At 31.2% G+C, this 14,252-nt stretch overlaps 1 protein-coding gene across 1 annotated transcript in view; it reads left to right on the forward strand.

Annotated features, from left to right (window-relative positions):
- LOC134697359 (NF-X1-type zinc finger protein NFXL1-like) overlaps nt 1-11,784 on the forward strand; it is a 37,961-nt gene extending 26,177 nt beyond the window's left edge. The window contains exons 7-19 of the mRNA XM_063559586.1: nt 260-421; nt 1,779-1,879; nt 2,284-2,398; nt 3,186-3,301; nt 3,877-4,008; nt 4,560-4,650; nt 5,239-5,359; nt 5,625-5,784; nt 6,607-6,720; nt 7,450-7,581; nt 8,278-8,517; nt 9,102-9,293; nt 9,687-11,784. Of these exons, the coding sequence (XP_063415656.1) occupies nt 260-421; nt 1,779-1,879; nt 2,284-2,398; nt 3,186-3,301; nt 3,877-4,008; nt 4,560-4,650; nt 5,239-5,359; nt 5,625-5,784; nt 6,607-6,720; nt 7,450-7,581; nt 8,278-8,517; nt 9,102-9,293; nt 9,687-9,914 (1,904 nt within the window). The 3' untranslated portion in view covers nt 9,915-11,784. The remainder of the gene's footprint in view (nt 1-259; nt 422-1,778; nt 1,880-2,283; nt 2,399-3,185; nt 3,302-3,876; nt 4,009-4,559; nt 4,651-5,238; nt 5,360-5,624; nt 5,785-6,606; nt 6,721-7,449; nt 7,582-8,277; nt 8,518-9,101; nt 9,294-9,686) is intronic.
- Nucleotides 11,785-14,252: the final 2,468 nt, after the last annotated feature.

Consider the following 14,252-nt stretch of genomic DNA (forward strand, 5'->3'; position numbering starts at 1 on the left):
ATGTTGATAGGCAAGATTGTGACTTTTAAGTCTCTTTTTTGCAATACCTCATTTATGTCCTTCTACCTTATAAAACAAACAAAAACACTTGTCTACCTTGGTATCTGTTCCATTTAATAATAAAATGCAGTTCAGCACTTGGCTATAAAAATATTTTTCACCTAACAAATGAATGCTACTTGATTATAATATTAAAAAAAAAAACTTGCTGTTGGAAAAAAAGGTGAAAATGAAAACAATTTTATCATTTGTTTAATAGGTCCTTGTCCACCCTGTCCAAAAACAGTTTGTGTCACATGTTATTGTAAGAAACAGTCCCCTCAGATCAAACGATGTAGTGCCAGGACTTGGTCATGTGGTCAGCCATGTGGTCATCAGCTTACCTGTGGTCAACATAGATGTCAGGACACTTGTCATTCAGGTAAGAGTAATAGCAGAGAAGTTTTTGTATGGTCAGACTAGGTCACTTACTTAGGCCAAATAAAAATATATGTGTGGTTCCAGTAACTCGACCGACCCTAGTTAAAATCCCCGGACCCTGGAACTTTTTTTTTCAGTTCTGAAAAATAAATTTTCAAATGATCAAATTTGAGGATTGTGTATTAAAATAATTAAATTCATAGATTTCTGTCATCTGAATTTCCATCACAAGTATCGGTTATGGCTAAAATGCAACAATTCATAACAGAATGCAACAAAATTATCTAAAAACGTATCATGACTGTTTATTTTACAACCAAACACATGTAAAAATAATGGTTATCCGTTTTTTCCGGATTTTGACATTCAAAAATAAAAATTTAGAATTTAATTTTTTTTAAATTGCAGACCTACCGACCCTATTTTTAAAAAGGATGTAACTGGAACCACACATATATTTTTATTTGGCATTATCTTGTAGGGCCTTAACAGCCAGTCAAATCGTTAAATACACTGCATAATCACTATTTGTCTGCTGTTACTTGACATCACAAAGGTTCCTGTAAAATTTTTACGTCATTAATACAAAATATCGGACGCCACAATAAAAAAGTAGATTGTTGTTTGACATCAATAGTTCAAGCGGAGCAGATTTCTACAAAGCAATAAGGTAAATCCCCAATAGTAGTAGGTCACCTACAGTATTTTAAGAATAAAGATCATGTGAATTTTGGAACCTCCTCTTACAGGCATTAGCTGTCTTAATGTTTGTTTGCAATTGAATTTTGTATTTTGCATGCTAATACATTAACACAGAAATTACACTACAGTAGGATACTGTGGTTTCATTGTGGGAGTTTAAGTTAATACTGTGGATTCATTTGTTTTCATTTGTACCAATTTTCCTGGATTGAGGAAAAATTGCATTTTTTATGGATATTTTATTTGGTGGTTTAAGCAATATCTGCATATCGCATAGAAAAATTGTAATTCGTTGAACATTTAAATTTGTGATTCTCCAGTATCCATGAAATCCTCAGAAATTGGTATTCAACTTAATAGACTTAAATTCATCAGTTATTGCTGCGTTCTCTTTCACAGAGGGTTTCATGTGTTAGCTTTATCCAACATAAGTGACGTCATATTCTTAGACGTAATTTAGTCTTTTGCAGAACTTCAAGTCAAGCAAGCTGTTCAAACTAAGCTAACAGTAGAATTGAAAATATGATGTTGGATATTGATTATTGTGGATTTTGTGGGTTTAAATTTAATGAGCTACAAATTTAAATGTTCAGTACAGGCTTTTACGCAGACTTTGACAAAACCATAACAATTACATATTTGTATTATTTTTCCAGGGGACTGTCGGCCCTGTACAAAGACAAGTAAACAGAAATGTATGTGTTCAAAGTCAGTGGCAGTGAGAGAATGTGCCACTCCCAAGTGGCAATGTGATGAGGTAATAATAATATATTTCTTATTTTTATCGGCACAAGGCAATGAGATTTATATGGCAATTTCATTGATTAGCATACTAAAGCTAGATTCAGAGAGCTGATCAGTATGATATTGATCCATTGAATTAACATGTATGAATTATGAAATTCATTTTATTTTTATATAACGACATCTACCACAAGCAATGAAGCTTATTCTTATAATATGATACCAACAGGTCAATATTTTTTTTAATTTAGATTTCTTTTTAAAACTTGTAATAAAAGGTTTAGGTTTCACAAAAATATTTTGTCAATTGTTTTATGACCAAAATTCAGAAAATTGTTTATACATTTAGGGAACATTATTTTCATTCTATAAGTTACTTTTATATATTTGTGCAAACAAAAACTTAATATTTTGCAGCCCTGTGGAAAGAGACTTGCATGTGGTAACCATGTTTGTGAAAAAGTTTGTCATGGTGGAAATTGTGGACCTTGTCCAAGATCTGGACTCAGAAAATGTCCTTGTGGGAAAACAGGTAAGTCTAAACCTTCAAAGGTGTGCTGTAAAATATGGACCTTGTCTTGTATTTACATGAGCCAATGCTGACCTTGACCTTGCATATTGGGGCTCACTTAATTCCAATGTTGAAAACCTTGACAATTCCTTAACAGTGAGAAATCTATTGCTTATTATCTGAAGCATAATAGATTCTATAAATATATACAAAAAGTGAATTATGAAAGTATAATAATTAGCTGTTCAGCAAACATTTTTCATTTGAGTTGGAACATAGCACTACAGGGAGATATTTCTGTAAAAATCAGCTGAACATTTTTATCATAATTTATTGTTTAGGAAATATAAGGTTTCTCAATGATCAAAATTAGTGTTTTTCAAACTGTTATATATCAAATGAGATATTTCTCCTAGTGTGTGGTTGATTTTTTTTTAAAGTCAAAGTAAATATGTTGTCAAAATTTTATGAAAAATAACTAACTGAATTGATTTTAGTCAAGGTGTTTGGTATTACCTTTAATCCACAAAATGGGAAAAAATTGGAATGGGTTGTAAATAGGGACGAAACAAGGATAACATTTTGTATTAAAAGATTATCAGAAGAAACTATTATTTTTAATCAAATTTTCTTATTTGAGATTACTTTTTGTCTAATTTAAGAATGTTTTTTTTCTCAATTTTATTACTCTTTTTGTTTGAGTCTTGAATTGTTGTAAAATATCTACCCTGTAGATGAATCTTAACAATCCTATTTCTAATCCTATTTCTTTGACAGTATTTTAGTTTCCGCATAACTATATTTGCAGAGGATTCACTGCCATGTACTGTGGACATTCCAACATGTGGTGATACCTGTGGTAAAATGTTGGATTGTGGGATACATACCTGTCCAGAGAGATGTCATACAGGATCTTGTGGCAAGGTAAGACATGATGTTCAGATTTTAAATCATCATTGTTGCCTTATCTTTAAACACTCAAACTGACATTAGTTTATTTACATATAATTTATACAGAAAATATCTGGCAAAATGAAGTTGTGAATGTGTCAAAGAGACAACAACCCAAACAAAGTGCAGTATACAAAGGGATGGGGGTGTTTGTCCATAAGGCAGTAGATTAAGAAACAAACAAAAAACCTACATGTAGGAATATTTGATTAAACAGTCTTTTATAATCTATTACCAAGTTTCCATACCCATTTTATATTATAACAGAGTTCAAAAATGGTTTTGGGTTCACTCTTGTCGTTCATTAGTAATGCCCCTTTGTAACTCTTTCATTTTTTGTTCTCTAACTTTAATTTACCTCGGTAAAATGTTATGAAACTTATACACAATCATTATTATCACAAAATGGTCTATACTACAGTAACACTGCATATTTATTTATTGACAAGCAGTGGCATCTGCAGCGCCATATAACATTATTGATTTATTTGTCATTGTCTTTTAGTAAGCAGGTTATAAATTTTCCGACATCTTTTCTTTTTTCCTAGTGCTTAAATGTTGCAACAAAGACCTGTTTATGTGGACAACGAAAGAAAGAACTACCATGTTATAAAGATTATCATTGTGACACAAGATGTACCAGAATGAGGGATTGTGGGAAGCATCAGTGTCGGAGAAAGGTAAACTTACAGGTTTAAATAAACTTTTACGAACTGCCAGACAAAAAATCTAATATACGTAGGATGATACTGCAAAGCATTTTGAGTTCTCGAGAGGAGGAGCTTTTCTCAATTATTTAGTCATATAGAAATTGGCAGAAAGGAGAAGGTTCTGGAAGGGTCAAAATTAATTCAATGGCATTCAAAAAGAGTTATTAAAGTAAACATCCTACAGCAAAATGTTAAAAGATTTCTGACAAATACAAAATCAACAAGTTCTGACGCTTAATACACTTGTCATGTAGTATTATGTCATAATTGTGCATTCCCATGAAGCAAATAATAACTTTTGACTCATTTTTGGCTAAATTTTAACAAATCTTCAAACAAAATTTGCCCCATCGAAGGGTTGCCATGAGTATGAGTAAGAATGTCTATCTGATACATAAACAGTAAAACTTGCCTTCTTACTTATCATTTTCATTATGATTTTCGTGTTTTGATAGATTAGTGCAAAAGATGATGTTTTTGATTTTTTATCCGTCAATATAAATTTCATTATATATTTTCAGTGTTGTGATGGGAATTGTTCTCCTTGCGAACAGACTTGTAACAAACCACTTGGATGTAAAACTCATAAATGTGCTAGTCGTTGTCATCCTGGTAAGTTGTGAAACAATTCTCTGGTTCTCTATCATAAAAGTGTACTCAGTACTCAAAATCACCAAGCACTACAAGATGCACCACATTTGCAAATTGTGATTCTTGAAATGATCCATATTCCTTAAGACAAGAATGATATAGAGATCATAAAAAAAACTAGACATTACAACAAGCCCCATTAAACACTTAACTCAGAGAAACAAAGGTACAAACAAAACATATTGACCATTTAAGTAAAGGTTTAGAATGTGATTACTTTTAGCTTGAACCAGTCTTACATCTTTAAAAGTTTCACAAAGACCATACATTGGGTATAGGCTTGTATGTAGTCTTTATCAAAACCACAAAGTTAATGATTCACAACATGCTAAGTTTTCCTTAATCCACGAAAATAAACAAATCAAAATAAATCCACAGTAAATGGTGTAGCACATATTCTTGATGCACATCTACTGTTATTCTGTATGACCATCACACACTTATATTAGTCACTGTCATTTATTTGAACTTATTTATCGTGGAAAAATAACTAACATTACTTATATTTCCTAATAGAGTTATATATACATATCATTTTTCCATTTTAAGGTCGTTGCTACCCATGTTCCAATACAGTAGAGTTAACCTGCAATTGTAAAATGGCAAGGATAACAGTTCCGTGTGGAAGAGAAAAGATCACCAAACCTCCAAGATGTCACCAAAAGTGTAGGTCAGTAGTCACTGTTTTTTAGTCAGTACTGTAACTCTAAAAAAAACTCTTCCTTAAAAGTATTATTATGTATTGATGACTCTATTTTGTGTGCTTTTTCCCTGATTCAAAAATAAATTACATTTTGATGGACTGCTGTGAATACATTTAGAAAGGGCTAATTGGAAGAAATGGTATCTCTAAAAATTAGTAGATCAAATACACCAAAACTCTTCGTAGGTTATATAATATATGTACGTTGTTATTTTGTCTTTTCTCATTTTAGGAGACCACCATTATGCCACCATCCTGCCACAATACCACATGCTTGCCACTTTGGGGAATGTCCACCTTGCAGACTTCAATGTTTAAAGAAGTTGTCTCCATGTTCTCACCCTTGTCCTATGATGTGCCACTCAGCAGTCAAGGTCAAGATTAAAGAAAATGTAAGTCTGAGATTTGAAAAAACACAAAAAGCAAAAAAAGCCAAGGTCAGAGACATTGAAAAAGGTTATCACTAAAAAATTTCAAGGTCAAAATGGTTTAAAATATCAAGATGATGTTTCGTTTATTTTAAATTTGTATTTTAAAGAAATTTGATTTTGACAATTTGTGGATGCCTGTTTTCACAAGGTTACTGGTGAGTTGCATTTTATTGATTGTGATAAAAACATTTAGTATGCCCTCTCTATGATGGCTGAGCGATCATATTAGTTCATTTACTGGAATGTCAACTCTGAAGTTGTGAGTTTGTAGATATAGGAAGATGTGGTGTGAGTGCCAATGAGACAACTATCCATCCAAATAACAATTTAAAAAGTAAACCATTATAGGTTAAAGTACGGCCTTCAACACGGAGCCTTGGCTCACACCGAACAACAAGCTATAAAGGGCACCAAAATTACTAGTGTAAAACTATTCAAAGGGGAACACCAACGGTCTAATCTATATAAAAAAAACGAGATACGCAAATGACCTGCAAATAAGCAGCAATACACCCAATAGTGCAGAGAGGCCGTGAAAGACTAACAATCAATCAATCAATAGTTCGATATTAGACTATGATTTCAAATTTGTCAGGAAAATATGCAGATGAAATTTTTTACAAATTTAGTTATTTGCTCATATTTGAATGAATTCTTTTGTCAGAAACATTTTACATGCACTTTTAGAATATTTTTTAGTGTATTTCATGATGCTTAATAATCATTATATCATTTTTATTGATGAATATGCATATCATCCTATTTATGATCATATTATTACAGTTAAATGTTGCTGGACCTTGGGAAGGAAGACCAACAATCAGAGAGGAAATTCAAGACAAACCTTGTCCACCCTGTAAAGTACCTATAGCTATACAATGTTTGGGATTACATGAGGTATGTATTTCTGACTGATTTCTTTTGTGACATATAGGAATAAGGAGATGTGATATGATTGCCTATATATGAAAACTGTCCATCAAAGTTTAAATGAAATGGATGTCTGCAATTAAAGGCAACCATATGGCCTTCAACAGTAATAGCCATACCGTATGGCAGAATGCAGAGTATCACATTGACTGGAATAGGGGAATCTGTTTTTTGTAATGAACCACTATATTTTCAAGCAACAGAGCATACAAAAAAAATATAATAAAGTTTATAAATGAATTTGGCTATCAATTTTAAGTATTTTTGCAATATAGCTCTTCAACTGTTTCGGTACTTATACATCCTCTGACTTCAAATGTTTAGCTTTGAGCGTTCCTGATGAAGGTAAATAAAAAAAAAGCCCTTCCTACGCATTTTCAATTTATTAACAATACTTATATATATTTTAGTCAAGCAATTAAGGCTGTTCCATAAAAACACAAATGGACACGGAAAGAAACTTTAAAAATTCCATCTATAGTTGGCTGTTTTTGAACAGTGAAAGTGTAAAGAAATTAAAAAATATCTTACTGGGAACAATGTTTTTATGTGCAATAGTCCTTTTAAAAAGGTTTCTGAATTGTAACTGGAACTTCAAGCATAAATGTTGAAAATACATTCAATTTAAATCAAGAAATTCAAACTAATCATTTGCATGTTAATGTTTCAGAATTTTGCATTTGATTGTTTTTTCAGACTGGTACCTTTGCATGTTCCGAGGTTAGACCCTACAGTTGTGGTAGGCCATGTGACCGTCTGCTGGCCTGTGCTAATCATACATGTCAATTACCCTGTCACCAAGTTACTGGAGCAAAGGAGAATGGAAAGGTTAGTTTAATGTTTGAATTACTTAACCTTCAAAACCGTTTTTTGTGGTTTTTAAATGATAAAAAAAATCTGTGTACTTGTGTAACATAGTACACAACATAGTACACAATTCTTGTTATAAAATCTTTAAACTTTTATTACATATTACACAATTCTTGATTAAAAATCTGTGAACTTTTGTTACATAGTACACAATTCTTGATATAAAATCTGTTAACTTTTGTTACATAGTATACAATTCTTGATATAAAATCTGTTAACTTTTGTTACATAGTACACAATTCTTGATATAAAATCTTTGAACTTTTGTTTAATAGTACACAATTCTTGAAATAAAATTTGTGTAATTTTGTTTTACTCATTTCTTTCTTATCTTTATTTTGAGAGTTTGTCAAATTCATTTTAATATATTTTTATAAAATTGCCCTCCTTTAACAAAAGCACTCAGTCTGATAACAGACAGATTAGATGCTGCTAAAGTTCATGTAATTTTATGCAGGCTTTTTACCCCAAAACATCTGCATAAGTACTCTTCAACAATTCTTCTATTCTTTTAGTTATTTATTTTCTATAAAAAAAATGTTTTAGAAATAAGTTCTACCCCTCAACTAGAAAAAAAGTAAAAAGAATACAAATAGTTTTTATAAATGCAGTTCTAGTTTGATAATTCAAGTGTTTTTTTATCTTTGATAAAAGGCTGGTGACAATTGCAGTCCGTGTGAAGAGGGATGTGACAAGCCCCGCCCAGATGGGTGTACCCACAAGTGTCCACTACTCAAGTGTCATCCCGGTGATTGTCCCCCTTGTACACAGATGATCCGCATGAGGTGTCATTGTCAGATAATGGTTCAACACTTAGATTGCAATAAATTGACTAACTCTGACAAGAATACTAAAAATACCCTGAGGTCATGTGGAGGACAGTGTCCGAAAAAGGTAAGGAATTGATAGCCAATTTTTCAGACTTTTCTCATGTAATTTAAAAAAAAGATTCCATCAGGGAAAACATAGTCTTTGTTGTTCTGTGCTACAATGTGAATTAAAGAATGTTTAGATATCAATGTCACAACAAAAAAAGAAATCCATTTGTTTGCATACCATCTTCACTAGAATAATAATGTTAAACATGTTAATTGATGGGAAAATAAAGAATTTTTTTCCCTAAAAAAATATATTGCATGATTTCGGCCTTCAGACAGAGATTGACAAAAAAAAACCAAAGAGATTCATCTGTATTTGCAAATACTGTGAATTTATTATTATTGGTTGGATACTTATTTGTCATGAGCAGAGGTGAACCTGAAATCAAATGTTCAATGATATTTCTATAGGCTATGTATGTAGGGATATACAAAACCAAAAATCAGACATCCTTAAAATGCAAGTGTTCCTAAATCCACGAAATTGACACCAACTAAAAAAAAAAAAAATCCACAGTAATTAAGTTGAAATTTATTTAAAAAAAGAATGGCCATACTCTAGACAACTGTGTAAAATTTATACATAATATATATTTTCAGCTATCATGTGGACATGTTTGTAGTTCTAATTGTCATGCTGGTCCTTGTCCTATGGAGAAGAAATGTACCAAAAAGACCACACGGAAATGTGCATGTAAACGTATTAAAAAGGAAGTAGTTTGTAAAGACGTGACAAGCAAAGTGCTAGATTGTGATGAGAAATGCAAAGAAGAACAGGAGAAAAAGAAAGAGGTGAGGTCAACAAAAGTTTGGAAAATGTAAAACAATTAATGAACTCCAATAAAAATTCAAAACAGAAAGTCCCTTGTCATATATGTCCAAAAAAAAGTGCAAGCTCATCAAAACAATGAAAAACAACTAATAATATTCCTTAACTTATTTTTGAAATTTGGATATAAGTGATTACCCCTAACTTAACTGTCATGTCATGATGATGCCATGATTAAAAAAATAATTTTCTTTTGTTTCCATTTACAACTTCAAAATTGTTTTATTAGATATAATGATATTGTTGAAAGTTAGCTTACTTTTGAGGATCTGACCATTGTAAAAATTATTCATCTGTCAACATGGATAAATAATGAAGTTTCAAATGATGTAAAGTTATTTTCTTTTCTTTTACAGGAAGAAGAAGTAAAGAAGAAATTACTCAACGAAGAAGAAATTAAACAGCAACAAGCCAAAGTGGAAGAATTTGAGAAGAAGATGGGGAAAGGGAGAAAAAGAAGAAAGAAGATCGACGAAGAGGAGGAAGAGAAAATAAGTTTTATACAGCAACACAAAAAACTTATAATAATGTCACTTACTGTGGCTGTTTTAGCAATATTTGCTTATAGTTTATTGTTACAGTGATTTTTGTTATTTGTTATGGGAACTTCAAAGCTATTAAAATTTGGTAAGGTTTTTACAGTCTATGGTTTATTAAGTTTTGAATATTAATTTGTCTTATTTGTTGTCTCATTGGGTTGCTTTCTGATCAATTTACTGTGGATTCACTAGAAAAATTCAAATGTTCATTGATTATTTTTGAGTATGTGAAACACAAACTCAAATATTAATCAAACATGTCAAACTACAAATTATCTATACCAGTAAGCTTTTATGAGGGTGGTGGTGGGGGTTTACAGAATAGAGAGTAATGGGCAAAAAATATAAATGATAGAGAATAATGAGGTGTTGAAATATAAAGAAGAGACAAAAATGCCCTAGCAAATTCAAGAAAACAGAAATGGTGGACCCTCCATACAGATTTTTGCAAAACCATGGAATCAATTATCTACAGATTTTCCTGATTCCCAGGCCCGTAGCCAGGATTTTCCAAAGGGGGGTTTGTTGGACTCACAAACTCGACTTTAACAGTCGCAATTCGAACAGAACGTTGACTTTAACAGTGCTTATTTGTTTTCAAGGGGGGTTTCGTCCGAACCCCCCCTGGCTAAGGGTATGATTCCATGTAAACTTGTATCCCAAAAACATAAGGAATTCACATTCAACCCCTCATCTCCTTTATTCCTAGTGATAGTAGAAACAATCAAAGGTTAACGAATTCCCATCTTATTTAACTGAATATTTATCCAGAACAATAGAATTGTAGATGAAGGGCGTTGTCAGTTTATTTTCTTATCTATGAGCTTGACTCTCCCTCTGGTATCTTACGTCCCTCTTTTGCAAGGGAGATGGGGGAATCAGTATAACCATTGTTTACTGTCTCTTGAAAGCATAGCAATTGTTACCATTCGTCTTTCAAATGATGGAATAAATATTGAAAGGATGACTGATAAACCTGATTGATCAAATATCTGTCCATACAGCTAATGTAAATCTCTAAAACCAGCAGACGTCAATTTTGTAAACAAATATTAATAAAAACTAAATAAATTAGGAAACTCTTATTATAAAGTTACTATAAACTTGTCAGACATTTTGCAATGTTTTTTGTTAGTGGAACAATTTAAGGTAATAGTACTTGAAAAATATTACCTCACATTTTCAAAATAATTATTCTTGCAATTATGTCCATTGCATTTCAATCTAAATAATGAATATTTGTAATAATTTTTTTAATGAATGAAAAGAAATTGTCAGTATATATATCTACACAAGATTGAGATTTTCCGGTGCTTTTGTTTGATGTCTTTCAATATTCAATGTATGTCTATTTATTAATAATTTTAATATTACCTCAAACAAAATGATGATGTTATTTGTAATGATGTATAACTTACCTTAACATTGATGTAATATAGTTTGTACCAATAGATTACGTATCATGCCTTAGTGTATCATGTGTCACAGACTTCAGTCTATGTCTTAATGATATTTAATTTACTCTGTTAAGTGATATGTTTTTTTCAGTTGATTTTTTTTTTTCAAGGGTTCAACATATTTTTTCCACACACAAAATTGATCTTTTTAAGGAAAATCAGTATTTAGAACCAAAAAAACACAAGACAAAATAAAACCTAATGAACATCACAAGTTTATTGTGTAAACTTTGTGCATGCAAAATCCCTCTAGTAATATTCTCTCTTCTCATCTAGAAAAACCAAAGAATATTAAAAAAAAATCAGCTTGCCTTGACAATAGCATTAACCCAAGCTCTTTTTAATTATGGAAATATATTTTGTGATATTTTATTAAAGTTTGTAAATTATGATTTGGTTAATTATTTATTATGTAGAACATATTTTTGACAGAATAAATAAAGGTTTATGTTTATGTGTATTGGAATATTTCTTGTTATTATACTTCACCCCCACCCTCCCCCATATTTTGGCACTCATTCTTTATATTAATCAAGGATTGTTTCTGTATCTATATCATTTAGTATTCAGTCATCAACATGTTTTATTCCTCATGAATCAGGAAATTATTTGCAGTGAATCAAACCTTCATTGAAGTTTACAAATCTTGGGACAGAAGTTTTGTATCATCAATTATAAAGAAAAAAGTAAAATCACAAAAATAATGAACTCTGGGGAAATTCAGGACGGAATGTCCCTAATCAAATGGAAAAATCAAAAGCTCAAACACATCAAATACATGGATAACAACTGTCATATTCCAGTCTTATGTAGAAAATGATGGATTAAACCTGGTTTTATAGCTAGCTAAACTTCTTGCTTGCATGACCTAAATTCACGAATTTATCATTTTTCTGTATTATATTGATATATAGATCCGAGTACCCTGCATTAGTTCAGGCAAATGGGTAATAAAGTAACTTCTGATGTGCTGATCAAATAGGTAATATGGCATCTGTTCTATTTTTAGAATTAATGTCTCTTCTGTGATGAATGTTTGAGGAACAAAACAATGGAGAGTCCTAAAGTCTAAAGAAAAATGCAAATGTTGAAGTGCTGATCAAGTAAAAGTAATTGCTACTTGGTTTGGTAATACCCTCTTGGATAAGCGTCCATCAGGAGAGGTATCTATCTAGTAGTAAAAAATCATATTAACAATACATGCACCTACTTTTTCTGCTCCAGATGTAAATCTCAAGAATAAATGTCTTCATTTAAGTATCGCAGCAATAACAATTGAAAGTATAAAACCCAATACAAATATGTTCACAATGTGATGAAAAAATTACAGGCCTACTATATATTTTACATAAACTTGTGTAATCAAAAATTCATGCATGTGTCTTTTTTGGTATAATTTTTTATATGTGACCAAAATATTCAAAACTGTAAATTCAGAAATTACTGTGAGGTTTTTATTTTTGCAAAAAATGTGACAGAGTTGTAAACGCAATAATTTAAACTCGCATTTTGAAATATTTCATATGAATTAAACAGGATTTTTCTAAAAATCGTAATAATTAAGATCTTTAAGTGTAAAATGACAAAATAGCAATAATTTCTGAATTTACAATAATCAAGATAGACTGCAACTTTGACAGTTTAAGTAAATAATGTAAATACTAATAATCATGATAATAGTAAAAACAATTTATGAAAATAACATTCTCAACCAAAGCCAGATTTGATTGGAGGTCTTTATTGTGTCTTTAAGATATACCTGTTGGTTGTTCATCATTTTCATCAAAATTTTCCACAAGAGGTAAAGTATGCAGCATTAATCAACACTATGCATTTTAAACATTTAAGAACTAATGACAGTTAAACAGTTCCTACTTCATGTAAACTTGAGGAATTAATTGTAATGGAAGATTTTTCATTTTTCACAGTATGACACACGATTATAAGTAATTGATTATTGTTTGCCATGTCATTTTAAAATTTTGTATAAAATTTAATAAATCTGATATAATTTGCCTGTCAAAGAAGTAATTGCAATAATGTCTCTTACATAAACTAGTTTGGAGAGATAAACTGCAATAACCTCATACTAGTACTTTATTTTGTCTTTTATCAATTAATTTTTTTTAATTGAGATAGATTTTACCGTTGTATGTCTGATTTAGAACATTTAAGTATTGATATTTATCAACATCAGGGTAGCAGATGTCATCACATTGATTTGTGAAGTAATGGATACAACATACACGCAGTGAAATAGTAAGCTTTGACGAATTTATTTCAAAATTTTTCAATATTTTCCTTTTATGTAAATTTTTATTGAAGGAATTATGCTTACTACTATCTACTATAAACTGAGGTCTGGATTTAGTTAATTTTTTTAAATTTTTATAAATTCCATTTATGCGGAGGCAAAGTTTTAAACTTTCATTTTCTGTCTGAATAGTTTCGAAATTTGTTAATTGATTGGTGTTTAATGCCACTTACGGCAATACAGTGCTATTTAGTGGTGGTCAGTTTTTAACCGGATTTTTGTGACAAAAATGTCGGTTATTAAATTGGGGATGCTCGGCGGGCGGGCGGCAGGGCGGGCGGGCGGCAATCAAATGTTGTCCGTGCATTAACTCAAGAACCGTTCAACCAAAGCTTTTAAAATTTTAATATGTTGTTACTGACAACTAAATGAAGGTCAAGTTCAATAATGGCCATTTTGACTTCTACCGTTCAGGAGTTATGGTTCTTGAAAGAATGAAAAATGGCGTTTCCAGTCGTGTCCGTGCATTTACGCATGAACAATTCTACCAAAGCTTCCCAAATTTTAATATGTTGTTACTGGTGACAAAATGGAGGTCAAGTTCAATAATGACGATTTTGACTTTTACCGTTCAGGAGTTCTGGTTCTTGAAAGATTGAAAAATGGCGTTTC

Source organism: Mytilus trossulus, chromosome 14 (assembly GCF_036588685.1).
Source record: "Mytilus trossulus isolate FHL-02 chromosome 14, PNRI_Mtr1.1.1.hap1, whole genome shotgun sequence".
NCBI lineage: Eukaryota > Metazoa > Mollusca > Bivalvia > Mytilida > Mytilidae > Mytilus > Mytilus trossulus.